Consider the following 14055-nt stretch of genomic DNA (forward strand, 5'->3'; position numbering starts at 1 on the left):
AAGACTTCGAAGCTTACAATGTTTAGGGAGAAATGGAATACTGGTGTGTATTTTTTTCTTTAAAGTACCAAGACCAGCTATATACTGTATGTTTATGTTCCAAAATTAATATCGTTTATGGCCTTCACACGAGTTACAGTATGCTCCTATTCTTTTTATGCTCAGCTACTAAGATTTCCCTTCAGTGGTAAAATTCAATATCTACAACGGGCACAGTAAAGACGTTTACAGTAAGTCTTTCTACGACAGACCAACGGACCACGAGTGCCCCTGTCGGTCAACCAATTACGTACCGCGGTATTTTGCGTCATCGCGCGTCACGATGCACGACGCCGTAGCCAATTACCTCCGGTACGTGTCTGTACCGCGCACTTTGAATGGCTGCATCTGTATACTGTAACTACTTCAGGTGGGTTGCTGCATCAGCATGCGTAGTCTGCAAAGGAACAAGTAATAGGTTTATTCCATGCTGAAAAAAGAAGAGAGAAAACACAATGTTTCGGCTGTGAAGCCTTCTTCAGGTGTGAGGGTCTTCAGCTCAAAATGAAATGCTTGGAGTTTGCAACGTAGAGCGCTCTGAATGAGTTAAACTTTGATGAAGAAACAAATATATTTTCCACAAGCTAAACTGTAGTGGCAGTACAGTAGCAGTTTGAAATTATTCGTTGTTATTAATACATCACTTAGCTTCAAACATGTTGTGATATTTAGAAAAATAACAAATGTCAATATAGTGTCCATAATATTTGCTATTTTAGTTTTTCAAATAAATTTATATTTGTTGAAAGAAAACTCATGGTGACAGCTGTGTTCAAACCCCCGACCTCCAGCACGCAAGGCATGCCTGTGATAATTTGAGCTACAGTATATGAATATAATTAAATCGTTACCAATTACTTTAGATACGCGATTCCATATTATATTCCCTATTAATCAAATTCTAAAAAGTATGGGTTTCTTTACTGCGATAACGAGCACAAATATTCATAGGAAATGTTAAAAAATTATATCTTTTTATGTAGTACAGTGTAGTGTGCTCTCTGAAGGCACCATTTCTGTAGGGTTTGGGCATTTACTGGGACAATTATTAATTGTAGCAGTAAATCACAAAATGATTATTTTGATGGCTTTAGAATCCAACCATGAGACATAACTCAAACAACGCACACACACAGGTACTAATACACGAGGATACATTTATTAATACGTAGAATATGCATATAAACCTAACACATCTTATCGAGAGGGTTATCAGAATAAAAAAAGGTATATATTCAGTCAGTTACAAAGAGTTACATATATCAAGAGGACATACGTTCAGTATATCATTCATTTAGACCGTTTCGTAAATGAACTTGGAATACTCATCCAATCTCTGGGGATTCAGATCTCCTGCAGGATCTCTGGCTCCGTGCCAGACTGTGCTGTGCGGCTTGCGACGGTGCGCTGCTGATGCTCACTGACCGGCTAGTTAGTGTTGGCTTTAACTAGCACGGTTTGTGCACAGGAGAAAAGATAACTGTGGGTTCCAGCAGGTCAGGAAGAAGACCGGTTCGTTCCTGATGAAGCGCTAGTTCTGAATACTGATTCAGCTGTCCACAGTTCCGACCTGTTCACGAGGCTTGCTGCTGATGCTAACCTCCGGTGGATCCTCTGGTTACTCTCTGGAAACCTCCGCTCTAGACTCTTAGAACAGAGGAAAGTTCTGGCACTCGGACACACTGGCCATTCCGTGGTTGTCCGGGCTGAGTCTCAGGATGGTCAGGAGACACGCTGCGAGAATGTCCTGCCCTAAGGAGCCTTTTGCTCTTGGGCGGTCCTGCCCTGGAATTCTCCTTTGAATTCCCTTTAGAATTGTCCGAAAAAGTCCACCAAAGGCTCTCTGTGTTGCCTGTTTTTACCTGGAGGAACTTCAGCTCGTTCATTGGCTGAAAGTTCCATGGGCATCAGAGTCCCACGTGGGTTACTCAGCCCTACCAGTCCCTGATTGGTTGATCAAGGTGAGATATGAGTCACTTACTCCTGACACTTGTCCATCTGGCACTCCCTAGACAGATAGGCGCCAATGGATGACCATTGATCATGATAGCCAGGCTTAGCTAAGTGCTACCCCATTTGGGAGCTGTCCCTTATCAAAAGAAAACATCTTTAAATCAGCCTGCATGAATAGCTTCTCTGTGGCTGCACCACAGAGATGAAGAGGGAGATGGGGCCTCATTTGGGAAAGCACAGCAACACTTAATTCTGTCTTATTAACAAGCATTGCTGCTACAACAGTATATAAACTGAATATAGTCAGAAGGAACACTATTCCAAAATAACCACAGCATGTAACTGAATGAAAGACTTTGATGCTTACAATGCTAAGGAAGAAAGTGGAATACTGGTGTGTATTTTTTTTAAACTACCAATACCAGCCATATACAGTTTACATAATATATTTATGTTCCTAAATTAATATTGTTTATGACCTTCAGACAAGTTATGCTCCTCTTCTTTTTATGCTCAGCTACTAAAATTTCCCTTTAGCTCTAAAATTCCATATAAATATTCAATACTAAGCGGAACATGCACAGTAAAGAGATTAAATGATTAAATCATTTAGCTAACAACCAATGCACCACGAGTGCCCCTGCCAGTCATTTTGGCCTGCCAAATCAGTAACTAACTGATGACGGTGAACTGTGGGTAATTTTGCACAGTATGGGGTTGTAACATGCATTTGGAATGGCTACATCTGTAGGTAATTATGTAATTTAACCTGTAAAATATCAAGTCTTGTGAAAACCAATAAAAAAACAAGAGATGAACCAATAAGTCTTATTTTTCAAAAGGACAAAGTCTTCATGCCACAGGCAGATTGGAGCAGCACCAAGAAAGAGGTCTCTGCAGCAGTGGAAGCAAGTCCTCTTTAGAGATGAGATTGTGTTTAAGTCCAAGTGTGACAGTCTGTGACAGTCTGAGAAGAAATGTCAAATTGCTAAATAGACCCACTTGAATTGATTGATGGCAACTTGACTGCTGTCACGCCCTCTGCAGCCAGAGGGCGCTCCTTCTCTGTCCTGTCCCTAGTTTCCGGTCTGCTGTTCTTCCTGTCCCTCTCTTCCTTGGGCTATATTTTTCCGGGTCTTGCACTCTGTCCTCGCTCAGCATTGATGTTCGGATGTCCTGAAACCCGCCTAGCACCAGGGCGCCCCACGTCCGCTCCCTGAGGGCATAGGTTTCTATACGGCATTCCTGAACTCTTTGCACTAATGAGCCCGGGCCTTTTTCCCGTCTCGCCGCTACGCATATGGGTCTTTTTCTGCTCTCCTGCTCCCCACGGTTAGTCCCTTTGGACGTCCGTGACAACTGCATGTTGTTGCAATGATCAAACTCTTCATAACTTGTATAAGTGCAGTATATGGTGACTATGGACTGCTTCATCAAAAAACTAATCCAACATAATTTAAGATCTAGACCCTTCCTTCTTGAAATCTGTTGTTAGCAAATTTTATCCTTATGAATAGTAACATATAAAAGTGAGCAAAGATCCAGGCACCAAAATGTAATCTTACTGTATATATACTGTACTTTACTCTAAGGTATCTTGAACATATGTCAATGAAACACATTTGAGAAAAACAGTGGCAAACAGTGTTTTGGTTATCATTGTATGATAGTGTAGGGCCCTGCCAGTGCTGATTGCTTAGCTTCATTAAGCATCTGAGTGTTAAATATTTTAACTATCTTATTCATTTATACAAACACAATTAGATGATGCATTCAAATATAATGAGTTCAAAGAAAACATACTGTTTATTAACATTTATAAACTGATATGATCTATGCAAACTTCAAATGCTACTGAATGAATAGTGATTGTAAATATTGTTTGATGTAAATATAGTTTGTTTTCATCTAATCATTATGAAGACTAGTCATGTGGCTGAAAGTTACAATTATTTCATTTTATTTTATTTTTGCTTAACTTGTTATATCCTTAATTACATGTGCTTTGGGTGATTAATTTTCCTCAAAAGGCCCCTTAACTAAGAAGTAGTGGCCTGTTCTAGCTATGTACTACCATCATCAGTTAAAAAATTAATCAGACTTTTAATTTATAAGCATATTTCTGGCGCACATTACAAGGCATCTGCAAATTAATGAATAACCTTGTGTACAATAGTTTGCAACCTGGTTTGAAATATACAGACATGTCTATCCACTGTTATGTATAGATGTTCCAAGTCTGTAGGAATTAAAGGGCAAGGGTACAAGGTGCAGGAGTCAAGGCACAGATTTCTGACAACTTTTCTTTAGGCATTACAGTGTGATAACAACATTATTGCCTGTATCATAATCATATTTAATTTCTTAATTTTTTTCAAATGATAGTGTGCATATACAATCTCAGATGATAGAGCAACAGGGAGCTCTGAAGAAGTCAAATACAGTATATTAAAGTATGTTTTGTACATGTAACAAAGTCAGGATGTCACAGTCGTCATCCCTCCTCAAGAGGGTGCTCTGACCATTTTGTATTTTAGTTTCATCATTACGTGCACCTGTTTCCTATTTTCCTCCTTACTACTTAAGTTTGGCATCTCTGGGCTTCAGGGCTCGGTATTGGAAGATGGACGCCACAAGGCTTGCCTATCCCCCGGGCTTGCGGATCGCCCGAGGGCAGGTCTTATTCCCCAGCGTCTTGACCATCTGGGTCTGGGGCTCGGAGCACCCGGCTCCATTATGATTTTACTTCCGTGTTCCTGATTCCTCATCCCCGTTCCTGTGTCTTTGTTTGTATGGAAAAAGACCCAATATGTAGCAGCGGGATGGGGTTTAGTCCGGGCTCAGCTGTTCAGGAAATGCAGTATAGAAACCAATGCCCTCAGGCCACAGACTTGGGGCGACCTGGTGCTTGGTTCAGGACATCCGAACCTAAATGCTGAGCGAAGCGAAAGCGTGACCCGGATATATATAGCCCCAGGCAGAGACACACCGGAAGGACAAGTAAAGCACAAGAAACTAGGGACATGACAGAGGAGGAGCACCCTCTAGCTGTGTTTGACACTTTTTTTCAGATTTTTCCAAACACATTACATGGGAGTCAGAACTGGCTCCCGTTACACGGGACATGTTTACTGTAAGTACTCCATTGGTTAAGGAAAAGGGGGAAATGGAATTGCTTAGAAACTATACCATTTTCATTTACCATTTTCATTTACCATTTTCATTTACCATGCCAAAAGAAATAAGCAATTCACCATTGAAAATCTTATTTTCTGTGACAAAATACCCTTAGAGAACATCTTAGTATTTTAACAATTTTATCTACAAAATACAAATAATTTCCATTATGTTCTCTGAAATGGAAATGGAAATGGTGAACAAAAATGAACAAAAGTGGGATCTGCATAAATAAAAAGGGGTTTTTCTCTAGTAGAAAATCAAACCTGATTGCTTTGTTGTCAAAACATACATTACATTTATAAGCTGTGAATCAGAATGCCAGATGCATTTTTTATGTTTAGTAGGCACACTGCACATATAAATATTTAGCCCAAGAAAGAAAGTTATTTTCATCATTAGAAACCAGAGCTTATAGCCTATTTGTGTTGTAACATTTCTATTGCTTTGTTCTTTTATAGTTACTTTTTCACTATGCACCATTACGTACTGTAGATGTTTGTGAAGCATATGCTGCCATGAAGATTGAGGATTCTGAGCTCATCCTTTATGAATTTAAGCTGCTAATGGTAAAAAGAAGACAAAAACGTGAAAAAACTCCACACAAAAAAGACACAAATCTTCCTGTTCATGCTTAAATTTAGAAAGTGCTGTTTTAACTGGATAAAACTTATGAACAATTATCTTTAACCATCTCTTTAACCTTATTTGTAATAAACAAAATCAGATCAAATCAAAGTTTATTTATCAAATGCACAACAATACAGCATGCAGCAGTAGTTGCTGGCAATGAAATGTCTTTTCTGCAAGCTCACAAAAATCACAAGCATCACAAAATTAACAAAAATTAAGGTTACGAAAATAAGATCACATGATAATAGATAATAATGTAATAGAAATGGAATAAAACTAATTATGAATAGAACTGCTATGTGTCCATGGTGTATGCAATATACTATGTCCAAGTAAGCTAAGCAGCTGTGAGCCTGGTCAGTACCTGGACGGAAGACTTCCCGGAAAAAACTAAGGTTGCTGCTGGAAGAGGTGTTAGTGGAGCCAGCAGGGGGTGCTCACCCTGCAGTCCATGTGGGTCCTAATGCTCCAGTATAGTGATGGGGACACTATACTGTAAAAAGGTGCCATCCTTCGGATGAGACATAAAACCGAGGTCCTGACTCTCTGTGGTCATTAAAAATCCCAGGGCATTTCTTGAAAAGAGTAGGGGTGTAACCCCGGCATCCTGGCCAAAATTCCCATTGGCCCTTCCCAATCATGGCCTCCTAATAATCCCCATCTATGAATTGGCTTCATTACGCTGCTCTCCTCCCCACTGATAACTGATGTGTGGTGGGTCGTTCTAGCGCACTATGGCTGCTGTCGCATCATCCAGGTAGATGCTGCACATTGGTGGTGGTGGAGGGGAGTCCCCATTACCTGTAAAGTGCTTTGAGTGGAGTGTCCAGAAAATTGCTATATAAGTGTAAGCAATTATTATTATTATAATTAAGTAGTGCAGTATGCTGAATACAATAAAAACTGTATGTCCTTGTAGCCATTACGGGTGATTTGCTAAACGAGCTGCAGGTTGGCTTTTTAGCAGTCTTATTGACTGGAGGTAGAGGCTGTTCTGTAATCTGTTGGACTTTGACCGAATGCTTCGTTACCATTTACCAGACGGTAGGAGAGAAAACAGTTTGTGATTAGGATGACTAGGGTCCTCCCAGGTGAATGGACCTGGCCTTCATAAGACATCTAACTGAGTAGATATCCTGGATGTTTGGTAGCTCACAGCCAGTAATGAGCTGCGCTGACTTCACCACCCTCTGCAGTTTTTTGCGATCCCGGGTGGAGCAGCTCCCATACCAGGCAGTGATGCAACCAGACAGGATGCTCTCAATAGTGCACCTATAGAAGTTGGCCTGGATATGTGACTGCATGCCAAACGTCTTTAGCCTATGGAGAAATAATAGGCGCTGCCGTGCTGTTTTGACCACAGTGTTGGTGTGGTGGGTCCAGGTTAAGTCTTCTGAGCTGTTAACTCCCAGGAACGTAAAACTGCTGACCTTCTTCACTGCAGTCTCATTGATACAGATACTGTAGGTGTGTGATTTCCTCCCCTGTGTTTCCTATAGTCCACAATCATTTCCTTAGTCTTAATGATTTTCAGAGAGACATTGTTCTCCTGGCACCATGCTGCCAGGGTTTCAACCTCCTCCCTGTATTCAGTCTCTTCACTATCTGTGATCAGGCCGATGACTGTTGTAGTGTCCGCAAACTTAATGATGGAGTTTGAGTTATGCCTAGCGACACAATCATGAGTAAATAAGGAGTAGAGGACAGGGCTAAGCACACAGCCTTGGGGGGCTCCAGTGTTTAGAGTCAGGGTAGAGGATATGTTGGTGCCCACCCTCACCATCTGTGGACGTTCCGTCAAGAAGTCCAGGATCCAATTACAGAGGGAGGTGTTCAGTCCCAGGTCCTGGAGCTTGATGACAAGTTTTGAAGGCACTATGGCTGAGCTGTAATCAACAAACAGCATTCTCACATATGTTCATTTTATCCAGGTGTGAGAGGGCAGTATGGAGGGCAGTGGCAATAGCATGTTCTGTAGACCTGTTCTGGCAATATGCAAATTGCAGTGGGTCTAGGGTGTCAGGCAGTGAGGAGGTGATTTATGCATTGACCAACCGTTCGAAGCACTTCAGGCAGCTGACTCAGGATTTTTTAGGAAAAGGGACAATGGTGGTTTTCTTAAAGCAGGAAGGAACTATAGACTGAGCTAGGGAGAGATTGAATATGTCCGAGAAGACATCTGCCAGCTGGTCTGCGCATGCCTTCAGAACGCGGCCAGGGATGGCATCAGGGCCAGGAGCCTTGCGTGGATTGGTCTTTTTATAAACTTACACAAATTCGCTCTGGATATGAACAGTGGGTTTCTGTTTTGGATTTCTGGAATCTTCCTGATTGGATCTGCGTTACTGACCTCAAACTAAGCATAGAATGAATTTAGCTCATCAGGAATATAATACAACATCTATCAGGAGTTGTCCAAACTAATTTCCAAATTATTTTTTTAAATATTGCATTCCAAGAAGATAAACAAGGGGGGATAAAATGGGGTTTACAAAGATTCCTTATGAGCGGGTTTTCTTTCTTATCCTCTTCCACACCATCCAAGAATAAATTATAAAATCATAAAGGAAATCAGTCCTCCTGTATAAAATAAACATCAGCACTCATTTTTCACAAAGCCAAAAAATTACTTTTCTTTTTACAACACTTCAAATACCTCTGGTATTAATAGAAAAAAAAATTAAAAAAAGACATACACAAAAGCAAATAACTCTAAGATTATCTAACTTGATGAGCTTTTCAAGAACCTGTACTACAGCATTCCAAACCAAAACGAAACACTTGCATTTCCTGCTATAATAAATATAATCAAACATAATCATTAACTGAGCAGTCACTGGGAGCGAATCACCTTCCCATCTACAAAGGCCCTCGCTCCCACAAAGTAGGCTGCCGCGGCACAATTGTACATTATTTGTACATTATAAGAGGTGACGTCACTTTGCACTATGTTCAATGTACCGAACATAGTTACATACACAGTACAGTATATATTGTATGTCAAGTACATATATATTTGACGTATATGTATGAGATTTCAATATTTGTGATTTTGAGTTTAGGATTAGCCCCTAATGCGTGAGGAGTTTTGGTTATACAGTACAGTAGGTTTTGCAACCCAGTACTGACCACGAGCCTTGCTAAGTCCCACTTGATTAAACATTGATGTATCCACTGGAATATATAATAGTAGTAACAACTATACGGTTCAGCGCTTTGTAAGCAGATCTCTGAAACTAATATTGTATTCCTTTCAGAATATTGTAATATTGTGTACAGAACACAAACGCACCAGATAACATTTCACACCAGACACCATTTAATGTAACACCAGTTCGTCCTCCACTGACAGTGACGTAGTGTTACAGGAAGAAGATTTCGCCAGCAGGCTTTTTGATATTTTTAGTTATGGAGAAACCACGTGTGTCAGCCTTTGCAGTTTATCGTACTGTAAGTACAGAGACTGCGTCGAAGAAACGGGTATGTGATATATTTTATTCCACGGCCTAAAAGATAAAAATATTTTTAAGTATAAGTTTTTCTAGGTTGTTGCTGCAACAAAGTAGTGATTTCCGGAAGCATGCTTTCTGAACTTCAATCGAACTTCGTTATTTTCAGTGGGTGTTTTTAGAATATTTTTTAAACAGTGTTGTTAAATTTAAGAATGTCAATTTTGCCTTTGCAAAAAGAGTAACTTCTACCAGATTCTTTCAGAACATATTTGGTTTGCAGTAATGCAGTTGTTCCCCCCCCCCCCCCAAAAAAGAAATACGTGACTTCAAAAGCTCTTTGTCCGCTATTAATATTGTTCTGCATTTGCCGACTGAAAGTGCAAAGAAAGAAATATAAACAGAGCTTCCGCATATACGCTACGAACTGCTGTATTTATACATTATAAATTATATGCATTAAATATAATATTTATGAAAAGTGAATTTATTTTTTCTTCGATGCTCGATTCAGAGCAGTCTAAGTCAGACATGTGAAAAAGAGGTAGGAGTCTATAATGGAAAACATCTAAAACTCGGGCACGTCTTCCTAACAATATAGTGATCATAATGCAACCATTCACTATTGCCACAACACGTGATGTCCAGCAGTTAAAATTTACAGTACAAATGAATGTGTTTAAATGCCTTTGGAGAAATGATTGCACTGTTTGCTCTGTTACTATATTTTTGTTGCCTTTATATTCCCCATCTTATCAAAATGAGGACATTGATGCGTCTCCTAAATCCCTTTCATAAACTGCTGCTTCAAGATCCGTATCTTCCGTCTTGAAATTGTGTGCATTTTTGCTACCTTAAAGTAATACGTTTACCCTTGTTTACAAAGGGTGTCACAAACACTGTATAAGCAATAAAGGAGATAAAAGAAAACAATAAATTATTCAAAACTGCATTACAACCTGACAAAGTTATATAGGACACTGAAAAGTCACACATTTACTTTTACATAGGCACTTGTGTAGGAAAAAAATGTTGAGGTTGCCTTTTTGCAGAAAGCATATTGCTGGCCATGGAAGAGTTTTGGAAAAAGATACAGTTAATCTTCTGAATTTATACAGTTTCATACAGTGACAGGTTTGTACCTAGATATGAGACTTTGTTTATAGATTAATGGCAAATTCTCACACCAAAAAATAAATCTTCACCTGTTTTCTAATACTATTTATATACAGATTTTGCTCTTTGTGACATGTGAATGCAACATACTGGGGGAATGCAAATACTGCAACATTTGCCCAAGCACATATTGAGCTCTGTGATCATGGGTTTGAACCTGGGTCATGTCACTACCAAAGTACCAAAAAAGTGGAGTTCGACAACCAGAGCTCTTTTAGTGACCTCTGTGGCCTCCATGGCACTTGCAGGCATGGAAGCAAGGAATTTGCTTCTCTTTCATTGGGTGCTGAAAATCTGTTACGGGGCTGTGTATGGCTTAATGTTGTGTGGGTCAGAGGAAGCTGCTTACATTTGCACATTTCTCCCCTGTGAACAGTCCTGGGGTATATAATAACTGCAAACTAAGATGTGAAAAACACTCAAAGCTGTTCCAAATTTAGTAGGTATAAGAGGGCTTTAGTGACCGTCAGACTTTCTTTCTTCTATAGAACGTTCAATTTATGGGTGGTATTTTCAGACATCAAAATATAACTTTGATTTAGAATTTGAGTCAGAATTTATCACCATCTCTTCCTTTTCTGTTTACAAAGGTGGCATTTTCTGATTGATAGCTGTTTAAGTAGGGAGTCTGGGTTGACGGCCATCTTCATCACTTCTGCCACTTCCCAGTGTAATAGGCACACCTTGTGAAATTTTTTTAGGCATCTTAAGGTCTCCTCTCATTCTTGCCTTTCATACGATCTTATTATCAAGCTTTTTCTTATGGGTGGTGCACCATACATGTGCTCATGTGTTTTGGCTTTTATGACAATGTTATAAAATAGTAGGTAACCAATGGGCATTATAAAACAGGATAGTCAGGCTGTGGATTATTCCATAGTTTGAAAAGTTTAGCTGCTCTAGAGCTCACTTTCCTTTAATGGTCTGTGTTTTCAGGTCAAAGAAAAGAAGAAAGAAAATGGAATCCATCGTTTTAAAAAGAGCAAGCAATCAAAGGGGAAGCAGAGCAGCTTGAACTTAAATGGAAGGCTTTTGAAGGAATGTCTGATCAGACCAGGGCTTGTACAGTACAAAGCAAAGTTTAGAAATCATGGAGAAGCCAAGCAAGAGTGTACCAGTGGCATTCAGCAGAGGTCAGAAGGCTGCATGGAAGGGGAGAGTTTGAAGATAGCTAAGGATAAGCAGGCTGTAGTGTCTGAACAAGTGAGTACTAAGTTGTTGGCCACGTACTGCAAAAATCCATGTTAGATTGAATAATTGTTTGTTATAGTGGAAAGTGGGGCTGCAAAAATATTGCGCCCAACCCTTTTCCCATTTCCTCCTATCCCTGAAGCATGGATTATTCCTTTCACATTCTTGCATGGAGAGCATAATCTTTGTATCCACTTTCTCCTACCTATGCCAAAGATTTGGAACACAAACTTGGTATACAGTACGTTTGTAGCCTTGAATCTTGGGTATATGTTCCAAGACTTTACTGACATCTGTCTTGCCTCTGCTGTGGATTTCACCCCATCCCAGTGGAAAGCTTTAATGAACCATGAACTGCTATGCGAATATCTTTTTTGGTGTTTTTAGATGGAATGTACAAACCAGAGGACTTTGGTGGGCCCTTTGCTTGAGACTTTATTGGCAGAACTGGGAAAGATTCGTAACAGCAGGGAGAGAGCTGGCAAACTCTTTGAGTGGCTTGTGCATCCCATTTCACCTAAAAAATTCTTCAGGTACACAGTCGTTTGAACAGTGACTTCTGTTGTTTTAGTTCACACTAAAATCATTACAGTATTTTCCATGAAACAGGTGCAGTAATAATAATAATAAGAAGAAGTATAAGAATAATAATGTGTATGTGGGCATAATGCTTTAGATAAGCCCTTAAATATCTGGCTATACATGTTTTTTGTCAGGCATCCATTAGTACATCATATTGAGCATCTGTAAATCCCACTGTGTCCCATTACTTATGACATGATTTATTTTTCTTTGCCTTAGCGAAATCTGGGAAAAGAAGCCAGCAGTAATCAGGAGACACAACCCAGACTATTATAAGGGATTGTTTTCTACACTAGAGTTTGACAGGATTTTGAGAGATGTAAGTTAACTATAAATATTTACTACTGAATGATGAGTCTTTTTGAATCTTATTAAATAGGACCAAGCAAAAAAACTTTGATTTACTGGTTGGCCAAATGAATATGTTCAAAGCAGTATTAGATGGTTATTTTTTGTGTTAGCACTACCTATCACAATCACTGTTGTTCTTGTGTAGTAGACATTATAGTATTTATTTAACAATGAAGTCTGTACCGAGTTTCTGGCAAACTCAGTAATTCTGTAAAATTTGAAGTTGTTTAAATAATCTATTCCATATATTCGTACTATAAATACGCATTCATACTCTTTGATTCGTTTATTTTAAATTTATTTTAAATCCTACCACTTGCTTGAATGATGAAATGATCATTAAAAGTAAGGGGGTGTGGTATCAGAAGTATTGTTTACTGACCTTTATGTCTGAGGGCTATGGCATGATATTCATGGCATGACTTTAGATATCATTTATAATACTTCAGATGTTTTTAAAGATTTAAAATGTTGGATGTTTCGGGATCTGCAGTGAGTTAATTTAGAAGTGTTGGCTATGTATCATATTAATGTGAGTGAACATTTTTTCATTATTTGTGGTTGAGCAGGATAATGTCCAGTTTGGTGAGAACCTAGATGTCACAAGCTACAGAAATGGAAAAAGAGAGACCCACAATCCACAAGGGAGGGCACTGCCTTTCGCTGTTTGGGACTTCTACAAGGTATAGACTTTTATATATGCATAATTTCATAACTGGGAAATAAAACCTTATCAGCAAAATGTACTCACATTATTATCACACTCATCTTCAGGCTGCATTTGCATAAGGTAATTCTGCCATTTGGGGTTGTAGTTTTGGCTGTGACAGCATTCTGTTTGCATTTTAATGCCCATTGTGTAAGAAAATCTTGAGCTGGTCACAGAGAGCTTTGTATTCTGTCTTTCAGTTCTGTAAATCAGCAATATTTACTTCTGGTTCTGGATGGCTGCAGTACCATAATCCAAACTGACATTATAGACAAATTAAGTGAACAGTTGATTCAAATAAAATCATTAGGAGTCCAAAGTGGAATAAAAAAACAGAATATATGGTGGCCGTCCAGGACCAAGAATGCACTTCATTGATTTAAATAATCTTAAACACAGATTATTGTTGTTATGTATTTGATTTACTGAAAATGCTGTTTTAACTGTTTGAAGACTATAAAGACTTCTCACACATAAGGAATTTTAACAGAGAAGCTAACAGTTGAGGTTTGCAGCCCTGCAGTTGTTTTCTTGATGCCTGTAACCCTCTTCCCAAATCTGAAATGTCATGCTTTTGAAACTAGAAAAATATTTTTATTTACTTTAATATAGGCCTATTAAAGTGCCTCTCTATGAACCATTCTAAGTGCTAGTCATCTAACATTATGAACCAGTGTGGGAGATCCTTGCTTGTTGCAGCAAAGCTCACATACATAACTTCACATATTAATAATAATAATAATAATAATAATAATAATAAATAATAGAATGGTGGATAGGAACTAACACTATGCC

General features: G+C 39.0%; 1 protein-coding gene across 1 annotated transcript in view; it reads left to right on the forward strand.

Annotated features, from left to right (window-relative positions):
- Nucleotides 1–9148: 9148 nt before the first annotated feature.
- riox1 (ribosomal oxygenase 1) overlaps nucleotides 9149–14055 on the forward strand; it is a 38066-nt gene continuing 33159 nt past the window's right edge. Inside the window, exons 1-5 of the mRNA XM_015345943.2 lie at nucleotides 9149–9282; nucleotides 11364–11630; nucleotides 12006–12151; nucleotides 12420–12519; nucleotides 13121–13234. Coding sequence (XP_015201429.1) covers nucleotides 9211–9282; nucleotides 11364–11630; nucleotides 12006–12151; nucleotides 12420–12519; nucleotides 13121–13234 — 699 coding nt within the window. The 5' untranslated portion in view covers nucleotides 9149–9210. The remainder of the gene's footprint in view (nucleotides 9283–11363; nucleotides 11631–12005; nucleotides 12152–12419; nucleotides 12520–13120; nucleotides 13235–14055) is intronic.

The sequence above is a fragment of the Lepisosteus oculatus genome, chromosome 2, assembly GCF_040954835.1.
Source record: "Lepisosteus oculatus isolate fLepOcu1 chromosome 2, fLepOcu1.hap2, whole genome shotgun sequence".
Taxonomy (NCBI): domain Eukaryota; kingdom Metazoa; phylum Chordata; class Actinopteri; order Semionotiformes; family Lepisosteidae; genus Lepisosteus; species Lepisosteus oculatus.